This window comes from Oryx dammah, unplaced genomic scaffold (assembly GCF_014754425.2).
Source record: "Oryx dammah isolate SB20612 unplaced genomic scaffold, SCBI_Odam_1.1 HiC_scaffold_5, whole genome shotgun sequence".
In the NCBI taxonomy this organism is placed as follows: Eukaryota; Metazoa; Chordata; class Mammalia; order Artiodactyla; family Bovidae; genus Oryx; species Oryx dammah.
Genome location: NW_024070189.1, coordinates 86613814 through 86632096, shown reverse-complemented (window position 1 = coordinate 86632096; position 18283 = coordinate 86613814). Strand labels below are relative to the sequence as shown.

Below are 18283 nucleotides of genomic sequence, written 5' to 3'. Positions count from 1 at the left end.
TTTGAAGAGTTTGAGTCATTTTCTGTAAAATAACAGAATACTGTTTTGTATTTATACAGATATTCCTGATCAAGTTATAAGAGTTTTCAAAGCAGATCAGCAAAGTTGCTATATTATCATCAGTAAAGACACTACAGCTAAAGAAGTTGTTTGTCAAGCTATTCATGAATTTGGTTTGACTGGTGCATCTGACACATACTCTCTGTGTGAAGTTTCTGTTACTCCTGAGGGTGTTATAAAACAGAGAAGACTTCCAGACCAATTCTCCAAATTAGCTGATAGAATTCAGCTCAATGGAAGGTGAATGTGCTTATTAATGGATGTACTCATTTCTGCAAGTGTTTTTGAAGATTCCATGTTAAAAGACATAATGTTGAATAGGAACATCATGTTTTAGGGCCACTGAGTTCTCCCTGAAATTAACATAGTAGTTTTCTTTTGTTAGCCTTCTGTTGTCTCCATGATTATGTAGATGGGATCCTAAGAGTGTTAGCACTCATAAGTGCTACCCAGAAGTGAGAGAAGGGATCAAAATGTTCTAGCCCTCCTGCTAAAATAAAGTCTTTGAATCAGTGGTATAGTCCAAACTCTGTTTTTTACAGAGGGAGACGATACATATCTTTATTATATGTATCTGAGTAATATATATGTATATTAATTTATACATTTGCTTTTTAAACGATCAGTATGTACTTTGGGGAAAAGAAACCATAGTTTACATAATTCTTTTAAGTATTTTTCCTTTTATGAATATATGAAAACTCTAAAAATGTTTTAAATGTGCTCTGAAAATTATTTGATCAACTTGAAAATAGTTTCAGTAACATTTGTTTTTTCGTGATTTTTTTTCTGGCAATAAAACAATCTTTTTAGTGAACTCAGATTCATATGTAGGATGAGATCCTTAGAAACCTTAAAATGACTATCCATTGTGGTTGCTGTTAAGAGAGAATAGGTTAACTCTGCTTTTGCTGATTGTATCCTGGAGCAAGACTACCCAGATTGAAATCCCTGGTCTGGCTGTGTGATCTTGAGCAAGTTATTTAGTTTCTCTGTGCCTGAATTTTCTCATCATAAAATGGGATGATAGTAATAGAACCAACCGCAGAGGAATGTTAAGAGAATTGAGTTAATAAACATAACATAATTAGATCTAATTTTACTATCTACAGTATGAGTTTCAACTCATTATTTATGGTAATCTCTTAGGCATGTGAATAGTTAAAAGGTAGAAGAAAAATAAATACAGTTCCTTGACAGTATAAAATAGATGGACACAACTCAGGCTTAGATCAAGTTGTATATTATTAAAAGAAAAGAATGAAGTAAAAACCACTTGTGATACAAAATGTAACCTCTTCTGCAGCAACAGTCCTGTAGAAGATATTTCCTAATTACGAATTCTTTACTTGTCTCTTAGCTTTTAAGTGTCATAAAATTGTTCATCTGAAAAGATGAAAGGCAAATGATCTTTTTTATGCCTACTAAATCAATGCCATTTGCTGGAATGAAGTTTTGGATTTATCAAGGGAGAAATCAGTAATGGAAGTTTCCGTTCTGTATGGGTTTTATTCTTCTTTGCTTTTCTTGAAAATTTAAAGTTAAGAAGAAAGTGAGCGCAGCAACACCTTCCAAATAGAACTGTAGACAGTCTTGATTCAGGAGTTTACTCATGCTGTCCATGAACAAGTATTTTGTATAGTACCTATTATGTGTCCTGCATCCTTATAGAGCCCTCATTAAGACTTTGGTTCTCAAGAGTATACACATTATTGTTCACACAACATGTGAATAAATACTTAAAATCATTTAAGTTTTACAGTGTAATCAACATTACTTTTACACTTTAAATTCATAGATGTTAAATGGTAGAATAAGAGAATAACTTCTTCAAAGTCTTCTCATTTAAAATGTTAATTTTCCATTTTATCTCTAAATAAATATTCTGCTGTCATTTCTGACAAAAAGTCATTAACAGTATAATGATGTTTTGACAGCAGTGATAAAGAGGAAATGTGCTCTTATAAATGTGAAATCACTTATAAAAGCAATTTTTTCCTTTTAGGTATTATTTGAAAAATAATATGGAAACAGAAACCCTATGTTCAGATGAAGATGCTCAAGAACTAGTTAAGGAAAGCCAGCTATCCATGCTACAACTAAGTACTATTGAGGTGGCCACTCAGCTGTCAATGAGGGACTTTGATTTATTTCGTAATATTGAGCCTACTGAATATATTGACGACCTTTTTAAGTTAGAGTCCAAAACAGGAAATACTCACTTGAAAGAATTTGAAGACATTGTAAACCAAGAGACATTCTGGGTTGCCTCAGAGATTTTAACTGAATCAAATCAGCTTAAACGAATGAAGATTATTAAACATTTTATTAAAATTGCACTTCATTGTCGAGAATGTAAGAACTTCAATTCCATGTTTGCAATAATAAGGTAAGTTTGTACAAATATTTCTGTAGGATTTTGTCATGATACTGAACTTGAAGCTGGTTTTCTTCTTAGGTATTAAATGAGCAGGAAAAGAAAAGTTCAATAAATATATTTTTATATTAGTGTTATTAGATTGAACATATTTTCTGTTTTGGCGATACTGGTTTTTTCTTCTTTTGTTTCTTCCATCTTTCAGTCACTTAAACAATTTTGGTAAGTATAGGTGGTTCCCTAACCAGTGTTCTTCATTTCTCCCCCGTGAGGGATTATATGCTCTTGGATATATGCCCGATACCTGGTCTTTATCATCAGACTTCTGTACTGTGCATGAGGCATTACCTGATTCACTGTGATTTGACAGTGAAAAGTCAATGCACTACAAATTGTTGATATTAATGCACTAATTTAAAACTGCTATTTTGAAGTGACCACAGCAGCAATAATAACGGTAACCATTTGGTGACCTCTTCCTGTTTCTCACAGACTATATGAGGTATCATTGAATGTGTTCCCACACAGACAAGCTAGGCCATTAGAATTATGAAAATCCTTCAAAGTTTATAAACCCAGGAAGTGTGGGTGGTTACATGAGCTTCTAGGAACCTTCCTCCTTCTCTTCACTTATTATGAGAATCTAGGTGTAGGTACTTTATTTTCTGACCCTCATCCAGCACAATGCTGATCATAGAAGGATTCCTCCTAAAACAAGTCTAATTTTAAAGGTGGATGGTAGTAGTATTGTGGTCCTTTTAAAGGTCATGTACTTGTATGTGGTAGCATAATAACTACTGTAACTAATCCCATCTATGCACACTCTCCCAAAAATTAATTATTATTTCTTTCTAGTACTCACAAGAGATAAAATTAAAATCTTTATAGCAACTTTTAAATCATAAATCTGTCATGGTAATAGAAAATTCCTTTATGAAATTTAACCAGTGGATGCAGTAGAACTAGACATTGTGGAAGAAGTGTTGAATAGAGATTAATAGAGTGGCCTTTAGAATCAGGTGCATCTGTATTTGAATCTTGCCTCTTCCATGTTGTAGCGGTGTGTCAAGAGAAGACTGAAGACCAATTTCTCATTTGTGGAATTCAGGACTTACACCAACTACCTCACAGTTTTTAACAGCTGAGTCTAAAACAAGGGAATACAGACACCATCGATAAACAATTAGAAGGCTAGAAATTGAAACTATTTGTATAGGAAACATGGAGTAAAGAATCCTGAGAGTTACCAGCTCAGTTTTGAAGTACTCCATTAAAAAAACAAACAAAACCCCCCAAAATACCTGATTGACTCCAGAAGAGATCTCTGTGTAGAGTGTCCAAAGAATATGGTAAAGGGCTAAAAACCGTGTCTTAGAGGCCATCCTCAAGGTGAGGGGAAAGAAGCGAGTCCAAACAAAGAACTAGAGTACTAATACAAGAGATAGTAGACAGCATAGTTATGATAGTGTCATTAAAATCAAGGAAGTAGAATGAGAGAGGACGGAGGAGAGCAGCCCCAAGCCGGGTATAAAAAAGGCCAGACCTTTGGTTAGGAAGCTTTGTTTTGGTTAGGTTGGTTTTGTTATGAACATTAAATTCATGTGAAGTTAATTGCTTAGTATTCCTACATTTTATATCGCAATGCATTACAAGATATAAAGGACATATTAACTTTACAGCTGAGATAAAACAGGTGAATCAGTCACCTATGACTGGAATTTATAGCATGTTTTATTTATTTGAGTTCTCGTTTTCCTAAGTCTAGCCAAAGAATTGTCAATTTTATTTATTGTTTCCGATAACTTTTTCTTAGTTTCATTGATTTTTTCTATTGTTTTTTTCTGATCTCTTATTTATTTCTACTTGGATTTTTGTTATTTCTCAAATGGGCTTAGTTTCTCCTTTTTCTTGTTACATATGGTAAGTAATTTATTTGAGGAATTTGTCATTATTAGGTCCTGGAACTGCTCATTATCAGTTTAGGTCCTGGAACTGCTCTTGAAGTATCCCCCAGATTTTAATTTCCTCTTTGATTTCTCTGACCCATTGTTTGTTCAAGGGAGTGTTGTTTAATTTCCATATATTTGTAGATGTTTTATTTTTCCTCTTGCTGTTACTAACTAGTTCACAAATTGTGGTCAGAAAAGATAGTTGGTATGATTTCAGTCTTCTTAAATTTGCTGAGACTTGTTTTTGGCCTACATGACCTAACCTGAAAGATTTTCTGTGTATGCTTGAGAAGAATGTGTGTTCTGCTGGTATTGAATGGAATACCCTTTTATGGATCTGTTGTTCAGTCACTCAGTTGTGTCCAGCTGTTTGTGACCCCATGGACTGCAGCACGCCAGGCTTCCCTGTCCTTCACTGTCTCCCGGAGTTTGCTCAAACTCATGGCCATTGAGTCAGTGATGCCACCCAATCATCTCATCCTTTGTCGACCCCTTGGCCTCTTGCCCTCAATCTTTCCGGCATCTGATAGGTCCATTGATCTAGAGTATGGCTGAAATCCACAGCATTTCTTTGTTGGTATTTTTGTCTGGGTGATTGATGCATTGCTGAAAGTGTGGTGTTGAAGTCCCTTGCTATTGCTATATTGTTTTTTTCTCCTTTCAGATCTGTTGGTATTTGCTTTAAGATATTTAGGTGCTGAGCTGTTGAGTGCATACATATTTACACTTGTTATGTCTTGCTGAGATGGCCCCTTTATCAGTATGTAATGACCTTCTTTGTCTCGTATTATCATTTTTGGCTTAAAGTCTGTTTTATCTGATATAAATCACTCTTCTCTTTTGATTTCCATTTGCATTGAATATAGTTTTGCATCCTTTCACTTTGAACCTGATTGTATCCTTTGGGCTGAGCTGAGTAGGCAGTATATAGTTGGATCTTTTTCTATTTACCAGTAATTGTGCCATTTGATTGGAAAATTCAGTCTACTGACATTTAGAGTAATTATTAAAAATTATTTATTCATTTATTTTTGGTTGGACTTAGTCATCTCTGCTACTTGCGGGCTTTCCCTGGTTGCAGCATGTGGGGGCTGCACTTTGTTGCTGTGTGTAGGCTTCTCCTTGTGGTGGTTGCTCTTGTTCCGGAGCACAGGCTCTGGGCACGTGGGCTTCAGAGTTGCAGCATGCAGACTCAGTCGTTGGAGCCCGTGGGCCTCGGGCGAGCAGATTTAAGTGGCTGAGGCTCCCGGCTCTGGAGCATGGGCTCAGTAGTTGTGGCACTGAGGCCCAGCCACTGTGCAGCATGTGGAATCCTCACAGACCAGGCATCAAATCCAAGTCCCCACCACTGGCAGGTGGATTCTTGCCCACTGCACTACTGGGGGGTCTTAGAGCAGCTATTGCTATGTAAGCACTTCCTGCTGCCATCGAACTGTTTCCTGGATGTTTTGTAATTCCCTTCTTTCTTCTTTACTCTGTTGCTGTGTTCCTTTGTGAACTGATACTTTTCCTGGTGGTATGCTCTGATTTTCTTTTCTTCACCTTTTGTGAAGCCACTGTGGGTTTTTGCTTTGTGGTTAGTTACCATGACACTTACATGAAACCTCTTAGAGACGTAAGTCTATTTGACACTGATAAAATTCCAGTCACATACAACTCTACCCCCTCCTTTATGTTTTCATTGTCACAATTTGCCTTTTTATGTAGTGTATTCATTTGCAGATTGTAATAGCAAGTGTTGTTTTTTATATTCTCGTCATTTAACCTTTTTTCTCTAGTTTAGTGGTTACTATGACATCATATTTCATTGTTGAGAGTATTTTTTAACTGTATACTTATGTTTATCAGAGCGTTGTATATTTTCATGTTTTCACATTATCAGTGTCATTTCATTTTAAGAACTTCTTTTAGCATTTCTTACAAGGCAGATCTAGTAATTATGAACTTCTCTGCTCTTGATTTCTGGGGAAAGTCTTCTATTTCTCTAGGATAACTTTGCCAGATAGAGTGCTCTTGACTGATACTTTTTCCCTTTCTGCACTTTGAGTGTATTAGTCCACTCTCTCCTGCTTGTAAGTTCTCTGCTGAAAAGTCTACTGGTAGTTTAACGGGAGTTCCCTTGTAAGTTACAGTCTTCTTTTCTCTTCCTGCCTGTAGAATTCTTTCTTTCACATTGACAGTTTTATTATAATGTGTCTTGGAGAAAGTTGTCTTGGATTGAAATAATGGGGTCATCTGTTAGGTTCATGAACTTGGATGTCGAGGCCTCTTCCCGGGTTTGGAGATTTCTCAGCTGTGCCTCTTTAGTGGTCTTCTTTCTCCTCACTTCTCCCTCTGGAACCCCAGGGGTTTGTATCTTGAGTGTTTTGGGTTTTCTTCCATAGTGGTTTCCCAACTTTCTTCATTCTTTTTCTTTTCTCTCTTCATTGTCTTTCTTCATTTTTTTCTTTTTTTCATGCTTTTTTTCCTCCTCACACTGAGTTATTTCAAAGTTCCTATCATTTATGATTTTTCCTTCTCTTTGGTCTACTTGATGTTGCTACTCTTTATTGCAATTTTTTTTTTCATTTCATTCACTGAATTCTTCCATTCCAGAGTACTCACATGGTTCTTTCTTGTGATGTCTGTATTTTGATTATATATTGTTTTTCTGATTTCACTGACTCATCTTTCTGTTTTCTTATAGCTGATTGAGTTTTCTTGAAACACCTATTTTTAATTCTTTATTAGGTAAATTATGGATTGCCGTGTCTTTGATTACTGGAAGATTATTGTGAACTTTTGGTGATGTCATGTTTCCTTATTTTTTCATGTTTCAGGGAGTTTTGCATTGCTTTTTCTGCATTTGAAATTGCTTTCATCTTCTCTAATTTTTATGAGTTGCCTTCAGGAGAAAAAAATCCTTTTGTCATTCCTAATACAGATTCTAAGACTTTCTCTCTGGCATTGTGTGCATACACCTGCTCCAGGCTTCTTGTTCCCTCTTGGGCAGAATTCTGAAGCTTGTATGTTTTCTCTGTATCCTAGGATGTACCATGTCAGATGCCAGTATGTCTCTTTTATTTTCCTAAAGGTAGTGCTACAGCTCAGATTTGTGGTTTCTTCTTCACCCACAGATTCCAACCTGTTTTCTGTATGTTTTTCCTCTCTTCCAGAGCTTTCTTTTGGGACCTTGCACAGGAAGCCAGTAGCAGAAGGGTGGAAGGTGTGGGTTTGAGCACAGTGAGCTGCAGTTACTCTTGGGTACATCAGGAGGATTTACAGTTGAGGTTTTCCTGTGTCTCCTGGGGAGCTTCCCTAGTGGCTTAGATGGTGAAGAATCTGCCTGAAATAGGAGACCTGGGTTCAATTCTTGGGTCGGGAAGATTCCCTGGAGAAGTGAATGGCAACCCACACCAGTATTATTGCCTGGAGAATCCCAGGGACAGGGGAGCCTGGTGGCCTACAGTCCTTAGGGTCGCAAAGAGTCAGACATGACTGAGCAGCTAACACTCACTTTCTGTGTCTTCTGGATGGGCTTCCTGTTGGAATCCAGAGGCAGTTAGCAGAAACCTCATTCCTTTAATATCCTTTTGGAATCTTACATGCTACTCTTCTGATCTGTTCCCTCCTCCCACTCATGGAGCTCCCACTTTAGTGTTCTGGATGCTGGAAGAGAGAATGAGTGTCTTTAGCAACACCCCACATGGCTTGAGCAGCCAGACATTCCCAACTTGCTCTCCCTTTCCCCTGTTGGAGAGATCAAGAGCCATCTAGTTTAGGCTTGAGTTATGCTTCCTTGCTTTTTGCTTTGCCTTTCACAAAAAGCAAAGGAGAAAAGGAATGATATACCCATCTGAATGCAGAGTTGCACAGAGAAGCAAGGAGAGATAAGAAAGCCTTCCTAAGTGAACAATGCAAAGAAATAAAGGAAAATATTAGAATGGGAAAGACTAGAGATCTCTTCAAGAAAATTAGAGATATCAAGGGTACATTTCATGGTAAGATGGGCACAATAAAGGACAGAAATGGTACGGATATAACAGAAGAAAAAGCTATTAAGAATAGGTGGCAAGAATACACAGAAGAACTATATTAAAAAGATCTAACGACCCAGATGACCACAATGGTAGGAGTCACTCACCTAGAGCCAGCCGTCTTGGAGTGCAAAGTCAAGTGGGCCTCAGGAAGCATCACTGAGCGAAGCTAGTGGAGGTGATGGAAGTCCAGCTGAACTGTTTGAAATCCTAAAAGATGGTGGTATTAAAGTGCTGCACTCAACATGCCAGCAAATTTGGAAAACTCAGCAGTATCCACAGGACTGGAAAAGGTCAGTTTTCATTCCAGTCCCAAAGAAGGGCAATGCCAAAGAATGTGCAAACTACCACACAATTGCACTCATTTCACATTCTAGCAAATAATGCTCAAAATCCTCCAAGTTGAGCTTCAACAGTACGTGAACTGAGAACTTTCAGATATTCAAGCTGGATTTAGAAAAGGCAGAGGAACCAGAGGTCAAATTGCCAGCCTCCATTGGATCATAGATAAAGGAAGAGAATTCCAGAAAAGCATCTACTTCTGCTTCATTGACTACACTAAAGCCTTTGACTGTATGGATCACAACATACCAGAAAATTCTTAAAGAGATGGGACTACCAGACCACCTTACCTGCCTCTTGCAAAACCTGTGTGCAGGTCAAGAAGCAAGAGTTAGAACCGGACATGGAACAAAGGACTGGTTCCAAATTGGGAAAGGAGCACATCAGGGCTGTGTATTGTCACCCTGCTTATTTAACTTATATGCAAAATATATCATGTGAAATACCTGGCTGGATGAAGCACAAGCTGGAATCAGGGTTGCTGGGAGAAAGATCAACAGCCTCAGATATGCAGATGACATCACCTTTATGTCAGAAAGTGAAGAGGAACTAAAGAGCCTGTTGATGAAGGTGAAAGAGGAGAGTGAAAAAGTGGGCTTTAAAACTCAACATTCAAAAAACTAAGATTATGGCATCCAGTTCCATCAAATTCATGGCAAATAGAAGAGGAAATGTGGAATCAGTGACAGAATTTATTTTCTTGGGCTCCAAAATCACTGCAGATGGTGACTGCAGCCATGAAATTAAAAGATGCTTGCTCCTTGGAAGAATAGCTATGACACACCTAGACAACATATTAGAAAGCAGAGACGTTACTTAGCCGACAAAGGCCTATATAGTCAAAGCTGTGGTTTTTGCAGTGGTCATGTACAATTGTGAGATTTGGACCATAAAAAAGGCTGAGTGCCAAAGAATTGATGCTTTTGAACTGTGGTGTTGGAGAAGACTCTTGAGACTCCCTTAGACTGCAAGATCAAATCAGTCAATCCTAAGGAAAATCATCCTGAATATTCATTGGAGGGACTGATGCTGAAGCTTCAATACTTTGGCCACCTGATGAGAAGAGCCGACTCATTAGAAAAGACCCTAATGCTGGGAAAGACCAAAGGCAGGAGGAGAAGGGCCAACAGAGGAGGAGATGCTTGGATGGCATCACCAACTCTATGGACATGATTTTGAGCAAGCTCCGGGAGGTGGTGAAGGACAGGAAGCCTGGCGTGCTGCAGTCATGGGGTCGCAAAGAGTCGGACATGACTAAGCAACTGAACAACAACAATAATGCTTCCTTGGGTGAGGAGTGATGCCAACAAAGTCAAGCTGTTCCTATCCCATTGCACTCACACTCTTCTGTTCTGGTCTACTTCAGCGGAGTGCTCAAACTTCTCCTCTGGAAACCTGGACTTCACAAAGTCCCTCTTGTCTGAAGGTGACCACCCAAGTCAGTGTTCTGCATATGTTCCCAATCCATAGCTGAAAGGGGCCAGAACCATTTCATAGTCTCCTCTAGATTCCCCACTCCCATACCCAAATCTGCCTGCCTATTACCCAGTACACTGGTGGGTAAGTCTCCTCTCCAGTCCCTTGGTCCATGTTTCTGGGTCCCACTGTTCATGGATAGATGCTGAATTTTTGTTGTTGGAGTAGGGATGTCTTATGACACTATAATGTTGACATCACTCTCTCCCCTTATCTCCTGATTGAATTTTGTTTTCTAGTGATTTCTTAAAAATGCTTTTTGGAAATGATATATCCTAAGCATATTCAGAATATTTTTCTGTTGCTTTTGAACTTTGCTGTCACTTTATCTGGCTTTAAAGTTCTTTTCTAACATGTTATTTCTTGGGAACCTCATAGATAATTGCTCTACAACTAGTGTTTTATATAGTTGTGCAGGTTTCAGAGTTTACTTCGCATTTTATTCCCTTATCTCTTAAGTCATTTACCTTCACATGGATGTTTCTACATCTCATTTAGTTCTGTGTCAAGTTCTCTGAAACTGTGGTACCTATTCTATAGATTAAGTTCTTTTGTTCCTGGATGGTTTTCTCAAATTATACTTTTGAAGATTTTTTTCAGTTCCATTATTTTTGTTTCCTGCTTCAAGGATACCAGTTATATAAATTTTAGATTGCCTTTGTCTTCCATATCCATTATTTTTTCTTTGAAAAGAAAGTGAAAGTGTTAGTCACTCAGTCGTGTCCGACTCTTTTCAACCCCATGGACTGTAGCCCGCCAGGCTCCTCTGTCCATGGGATTCTCCAGGCAAGAATACTGGAGTGGGATGCTGTTTCCCTCTCCAGGAACTTCCTGACCCAGGGATCATACCCAGGTCTGCTGCACTGCAGGCAGAGTCTTTACCATCTGAGCCACCAGGGAAGCCCGTTTTCTCTGTCATTCTTCTCAACTCTGACCATTTCCATTGATTGCTTTTGTCAGTCCTTTTAAGATACTTGCTCAAGATTTTAGCAGTATCTTTTTCTTTTATGTAGGTTCTAGTATTGCCTTCATTTTTCTGATAGTTGTGGTTTTTCTTCCAATTTTTCCTGAACTTGTTAATTTTTTAAATCAATAAATATTTTCCCTAAACTCTTATATCACTTCTTTGTTCTGTTTACTTTATTAATTCATTTGAATCGTGGATACTAGGGTCATTAGTCAGTTCCAGTTTTTATTGTCGGATTCTTTATGGTCTGTGTTTTTCCTCGTAGCAGCATGTTATGGCTCCTTTATTCATTCCTTGTTTTTGAAGGACATGAGTTTTCCTATACCATCTTATCTGCAGGAGATTCATATGGGAGAGGAGCCAGGGAATTATTCCAGGCTAGCAGAAATAGAGCTTGTATGTGAATTTTTTTTTTACCCTTAACTACTCTCCAGCAAATGGAGATACACAGTTTTATGACTGCTTACGACTCAGTTTCTCTCTGCTGTCTTGTGTCACTATTAAACTGCTTCTTGCCAAGATGTTATATCACTGCATACACTGTTTTAAATCTTACTTTTCCTGACATTCCCTGGTGAAGAAAAAGAGTCCAGCCCCTTCCTAATTCTATCAGTCTATGGACCCTGCTTTGTTGTTCCAAATAGGGGATTGCTGGTTTTGCCTTTGGAGTAAGTTACCTGCTTTGGAGCGCTATCGTTTGTTTACAGCTTTCGTTGAAATCTTCAGCTGCAGGCCTCCATTTTCAGCATTTGCATACTTAGATTTGACTTGAGATTTGACTTGACTATTTTTTGATAGCCATTCTAATGTGTTTAGGAGTTACACATATCTCTTTAAGTTTTGGTGGAAATGAAATCTGCATTTCTCTTTTTCATCCTTATAGTTTTTGAGATGATTTCTGAGAGACAGAGGGAACAAAGATATCCTAATTCCACAGTTTAAAATCATAAATCAAGAGAACATTTTAAATTCTGTGGTATAGGTAAAAGTAAGGTAGCCAAGAACAAAAGAGACATTGAGTATATAGACACCTGACAGACAACAGGGTTAGAACCTGTGGAAGTATTGAAATCAGGGACATGAATGGCCAAAATCTCAAAGAAAGAAGGTTTTCAGTCTCAGAACTTGACTCACTTACATTTATATAGCACTTGTTATCACTTATACCACGTTCAAATAAATAATGTCTCCATAAAATTATTTCTAAGTAAAACATACAAAAACATTGCGATGCTTGAAGTTTATTTTTAAGTTAAATGTATGTTTAATGGATTTACCATATTTGTCATTTACATGCACCCTTAAAAAAAGGCTATATACAACCATTGGCACATAATGTAGTTCCTTTGAAGAAAGTTTTTCTTGTTTTAAGATCAAGGAGTCCCTTTTATTTATTTATTTATATGGTTCTACTGTTTATATAAAATGTGTCTACTTTTTTTAGCTTCATTCAAAAAAACTGGTTTATACACTTAGCTGACCTGCGTCCTGCCTCTCTTGCAAGCCTCTTTTTAATGTTTTTATTCTCATCTTCGGCAGTGGTTTGAACTTGGCATCTGTAGCACGACTCAGAGGTACTTGGGAAAAGTTACCAAGCAAGTATGAGAAACACTTCCAAGATCTGCAAGACCTTTTTGATCCATCAAGAAACATGGCAAAATACAGAAATATTCTTAGTAGTCAAAGCATGCAACCTCCAATTATTCCACTCTTTCCTGTTGTCAAGAAAGATATGACATTTCTACATGAAGGTATTTGAAAGTTACTTGAAAATTAGCATGCTTAACTTCAGCTAATTCTACAGAATTATAATGTATTTAATATTTTTTTCAGTTTATTGATTATAAGTCACTAAAAGCTTTACCCAATTAAATGTAGTAAATCTTAGGAAAAACCCACATTATTGATAAGAATAGATGTCGGTGTTTACCCAATGCAATTCACACATAACCAAGATCAGACTCCCAACTTCTTTTTTTAGTTACTGAACACATACCGAAAAGTACCGCAAACAAGTGAACAACTTAATGGATTATGACAAAGCAAACACCCAGGTAACCAACACCCAGTCAAGAAAAAACATTGCCTCCCTTCCAGCAGCCCCACTTGTGCCCCTTTCCAGTTACCACCTTCATCTTCCCCAAAGATACTTGTGTCGACTTCTAATATGGTGGTTTTACCTGCTCTTGAGCTTTATATGTCCACAGAGTATATTTGTTTTTTTAGTTTTTGGTTTGGCTTCTGGATTATTTTGGTGAACATTAGACTTGAGTGATGAGATTCTTGCATGTTTTTGAGTACAGTTGTAATTCATTATTCAAAACTATTTGACATTGCATTACATAAATGCAATACAGTGGATTCATTCAATCTGTTGATGAGCATTTGATAGTGTCCACTGTTTACTCGTTACAAATAATGCTGCTGTGAATATTCTTTCACATATCTCATAGTACACATGCATTTTTGTTCAATATAATTCACAGTGAAACTTATGAATATTCATACAATCAACTTTGGGAGACAGTTTGGTGTTAATCCACTAAAGTGGAACACTGGCAGTGACACGAACATTCTTGCTATTCCTTGCTGTCTCCAGTACCTGGTCAATTCATTCTTTTTATTTCTACCCATTTCAGTAGGTGTGTAATTATATCTTAATGTGATTTAATGTTCATTTCTCTGATTACTAATGTGGCTGGACACCCTTCTGTGTATTTATTTGTCCTCTTTTATCCATTCAGTTCAATTTCTTGCCTATATTTCATAAGGTTCTCTTTCTCTAATACACCTTTTAAAGATTTTGTGTAAGTCCCGTGTGTGTGTGTGTATATATATATATATATATAGTATGACTTGCCTTTGGCTCTCTTAAGATTATCTTCTGATGAACAACACGTTTTGAGTTTTAAAAACCTAATTTATTAGTCTTTTGCCATGTAGTCTCAGTTCAGTCGCTCAGTTGTGTCTGACTCTTTGACCCCATGGACTGCAGCATGCTAGGCTTCCCTGTCCATTGCCAAACCCTGGAGCTTGCTCAAACTCATGTCCACTGAGTCAGCCGTGTAGTTTATACTCTTCTTAATTGTTTTTTTTGTGAGTGGTATTTGTCCTCCATTAACTTGCTGACTGCACACTATTTTGCTAATTTTCTAGTGTTACACTATACATTACAACATTGATACTTATACTAATTTGAGTAGTATTCATTAGTACTTTTCTGTGTGTCAGGCAGTACAAGAACTTGGACCATTCAAATGCCCATTCTGTCACCTCTCGATTTATATACAGTTGTTGCCATCCTTTAAATCCCACTTGGTACTAATATTGGTTAGTAAAGTTGATATTTATTTAGTGTGATGATATTATTACTGTTTTTTCCCCTTCCTGAATTTCAGAGTTTGCCTGTGGTTGAGGATTTTTCTCCCTGTAAGAACACTGATTATTATTTTCTTATGTGTAAGTCTACTGGTGATAAGATCTTAGTTTTTGTTTATCTAAAAAAAGTCTTTAATTAATATTCTTAAGGTACAATTTTGATTGGCAGTTATCTTTCAACATTTTAAGATAACAAAATTATCTCCTGACTTCCACTGTTATTTTTAGAAGTCAACTGTCAGTCTTATTTGTTGTTTGTTTGACAATAATCTACCCTCCTTTAATAGCTGCTTGAAAATATTCTCTTCTCTCTATCTCTGTTTTTCTCTAGTTTTGCTATTATACAACTGTGTACAGCACTTTGATTTTGTCTCATCTGGATATTTTTACTTATTCTGGAATTTTCTCCTAGGCTAATACCCAGTTTTTAAATTATTTCTTCAGCTATGTCTGACTTACTGTTAAATTCAACATCATATTCCTTATTTCAGTTATTGGGCTTTCCCCCCAGACTTAAAATTTAAGTTCATTTTTTATCTTCATATTTTCTACCAGAGTTGTCAGTGTTGTTTTTTATAACCTTGCACATATTCACCAGTTACTTTAATGTCTGTCTCTAGTAACTCTGTAATCTAGGTGTGTGGTTTTTTTTTTTTTTAATGAGTCTTTCTGTTGTCTTTTTTTTTCCCTTGCATTTCAATCATGTTAAATTTTCACCAAATGTACCTGGTTATTTTTGGCCAAATGGATGTTGTATATAAAAAAAATTACAGAAATAATCTAGGATTTCAGACAATATTCTCTTTCTCCAGAGAGAATTAAAACTTGATTCTGCCAGGCAGCTAGGAGTGCTAGCAACCCAAAAATCACTTTAAACCATTTTCACATTTTGAGATAATGTAACACTGAACTTTTATCCAGTCTACATTTTGTTAATCTTTAGTTCCAGGATATACGTGTGTGTGTGTCTGTGTGTGTGTATCTCTTAAAGACCCCAGCCCAAAGAACTGAAGATTTATCTAAACTCAGTTGTTCCCTAACTTCAGAAGTCAGGGTGGCACTGCTCAGTTTTGCGGCTCAGGATCACTTTTCTGAAATCAGCAGAGGCCTGTAGGTGGAGCACTGGAAATGCTCGACTTGCCACATGTCCTCATTATTTCTTCAGATCCTCACTGCCTTGACAGCTTTTTTTATGACTCAACGTATTTCTTCTATTTTTGTTGAACTTTTCGAACTCTTCTCATCAGGTGTGTTGTACCAATTAACTAATTATACTGCCCCTAATTTCATTATTACTTTTTCTTAAGAAAATATTACTAGAGGCTTTAAATATATATTTTCTTACATGTTCCCTCAAAACATGTTTATATGACTTGAAAGTATTTTGCATTGTCATTTTGTTTCCATCTCATTTTGAGACCCTGAACAGTTTATATGTCCAATAGATGGGTACCATTTACTACAAAAAGGGAGCCCACGTGTGTTCAGACCCATGTCTTTTTCCATCTTGGCTTCAGGGACTTGGTGTTCCACAGAGAAACCTCAGGGCCCACAATGGGAAATAAATGGGGTCACACCAAGTGTTAAAGACAGGTGTGGAAAAAAGACAGTTAGATTACCCTTTGAACATATAATTTTTTTCCTTGTGGTTTGAACTGCATAAGCCCATGTGTGGGTTAAGTCTGGTGTCATTCCTGTTCTTGTCAGAGAAAAGCAGACCATTTTGAAAGTTGTATGAATTTTTTTCTCAGAGAACTACTTAATAAAACAAACAAAAATTATGTAACTTATGAACAAGGAAATTTGTATTTAATGGTTACAGTCATGATTGTAAATTCAAATTCTGGGGAAGGACATGTGCATGGTAGACTTGCAGATGTCTGTCCCTATGAGCCACCCCTCTCTTAATTATAACTAATTATTACCACTTCACATACCATCCGCTCTCTTTTTCTTCCACATAAGGCAGAAATTCTTATTTTAATGGCATGCCTTCCACTTCTTAAGTGTTGACAACTCATTTTACAATTTTTTAAATCATTGTAAACCGTAGCAACCATACTGGACTAGGTAAGCCCAAAGGTTACTCTTTATGACCCCTGGTGGAAACCTAAGTTTTCAAGTGCTTATTAACTTTGCTGCCAAAAAAAATAGATGCAGGTACCTGCCTGAGTGAGCCGAGCGTCTGGAGAGCTAGAATTGAGGAGCTGCAGTTTTTACTAGGTGTGCCTGTAATGCAATGAAGAAATGGCTTTTAGAAGCTATACACAGTTTATCACTTTACAATATTCGTAATCATTATTTCCATTGGAATAGAATTCCTCCCATTAGGTCATTCCTTGGGAGTGGGATTAAACCATATATGGGTTTATCAATTCTTAAATCCAAAAGTGGCAGTTTGATAAAGGTTCTGATTTGTGCCTCCAGGAATAATGACTTGACTTCTGCTACCTTTATATAGATATTTTAATTTGGGGAGTTAAAAAAATTACTTTCATTCTATAGGAAATTATTCCAAAGTTGATGGTTTGGTAAATTTTGAGAAACTCAGAATGATTGCCAAGGAAATTCGTCAGGTTGTTCGAATGACTTCTGCTAACATGGATCCAGCTATGATGTTCCGACAGAGGTATGGCATTGAAGTGTGTAAGTGTTACAGAGTGGCATTGAAAGTGATCTTTTTCATTTACTGACCATCTGCCTTTTATTGTGCACTGTATTAAGTGCTTTATAGATGTCAATCTCAAATAATAGTGTATTATAAAAACCTTTAAAGGTTGGTAGTATTGGCCTGCCCTTTACATACAAAGAAACTGAAGCTCAGAGCAGTTAGATAATGTGTCCAGGATGACATAAATTACTGAGATTTGAACCCTACTTCTCTATTAATTTTTTTGAGTACATAGATAGTTTTGTATTGTTATTGTTACTTAAAATGTCATCTAACTTAAATATAAGTAAGTTGCTGATCTTTACTGAAGTTATCAGAGAAAACAGACACTTTCATCTGGTTCTAACCAAATGTGTGAAGTACTAGTCTGCATGTCTTTGATTTTTATTGAATATTTTTAAAGTTCCATATCTATATAAGTTCTACTTTATTCTTCTAAAATATATTTCTTTGTCTCAAGTCATGGTGCTTATGTAAATTCTTTAGCAGTTTAGAAAGTGCAGATTTAGGGATACTGTATCTTTAATAAAAATGAAAATATTGTGTTCACTATTAACCTGATCTTCTATGAATGCTTTTTAAAATTCACCTTTCATGTAGTAACAAATGCCTCCTCAAATTATATAAAACTGAAATTATTTTTCCTAGTAATTTTTAGGATGAAAAGATACTAGGGTTTTAATTTTTTATCCAATTTTCTTCTGGGCCTGTGTGTATAGTACCTAAGGACTTTAAAAATGAAATGTTTGCCAGACAGACACAATTTCAGTGGCTTAAAAGAAATACAGTCTGCTAAGGAAACAAAAAGTTAGACATGGAGTTGTTTGTAACCAGATAGAATCAGCATATGTCAGGATTGTTTTTTTAATTTTTGTTTTGTTTAAACAACAGTTCAGGAGTCTGGTTTTAGGAGTCGTTGACCTGATGGTTGCTCTAGTTTAGAAATTCTCAAAATATGAAGGAAGGAGTGTGTCATATCTCCTCATCCCTACCCAGTTGCCCACTTTTGCCCCTGAGAGTCACTGCATGTAATGAGAGGTGCCATTG

General features: G+C 36.7%; 1 protein-coding gene across 9 annotated transcripts in view; it reads left to right on the top strand.

The window, feature by feature from the left end:
* Positions 1 to 18283, top strand: part of RAPGEF6 (Rap guanine nucleotide exchange factor 6) — a 217024-nt gene that overhangs the window by 175458 nt on the left and 23283 nt on the right. For all 9 annotated transcript variants that reach the window (XM_040241778.1, XM_040241776.1, XM_040241777.1 and 6 more), the window contains 4 exons: positions 60 to 300; positions 2066 to 2449; positions 12727 to 12938; positions 17071 to 17194. In XM_040241778.1, coding sequence (XP_040097712.1) covers positions 60 to 300; positions 2066 to 2449; positions 12727 to 12938; positions 17071 to 17194 — 961 coding nt within the window. The remainder of the gene's footprint in view (positions 1 to 59; positions 301 to 2065; positions 2450 to 12726; positions 12939 to 17070; positions 17195 to 18283) is intronic.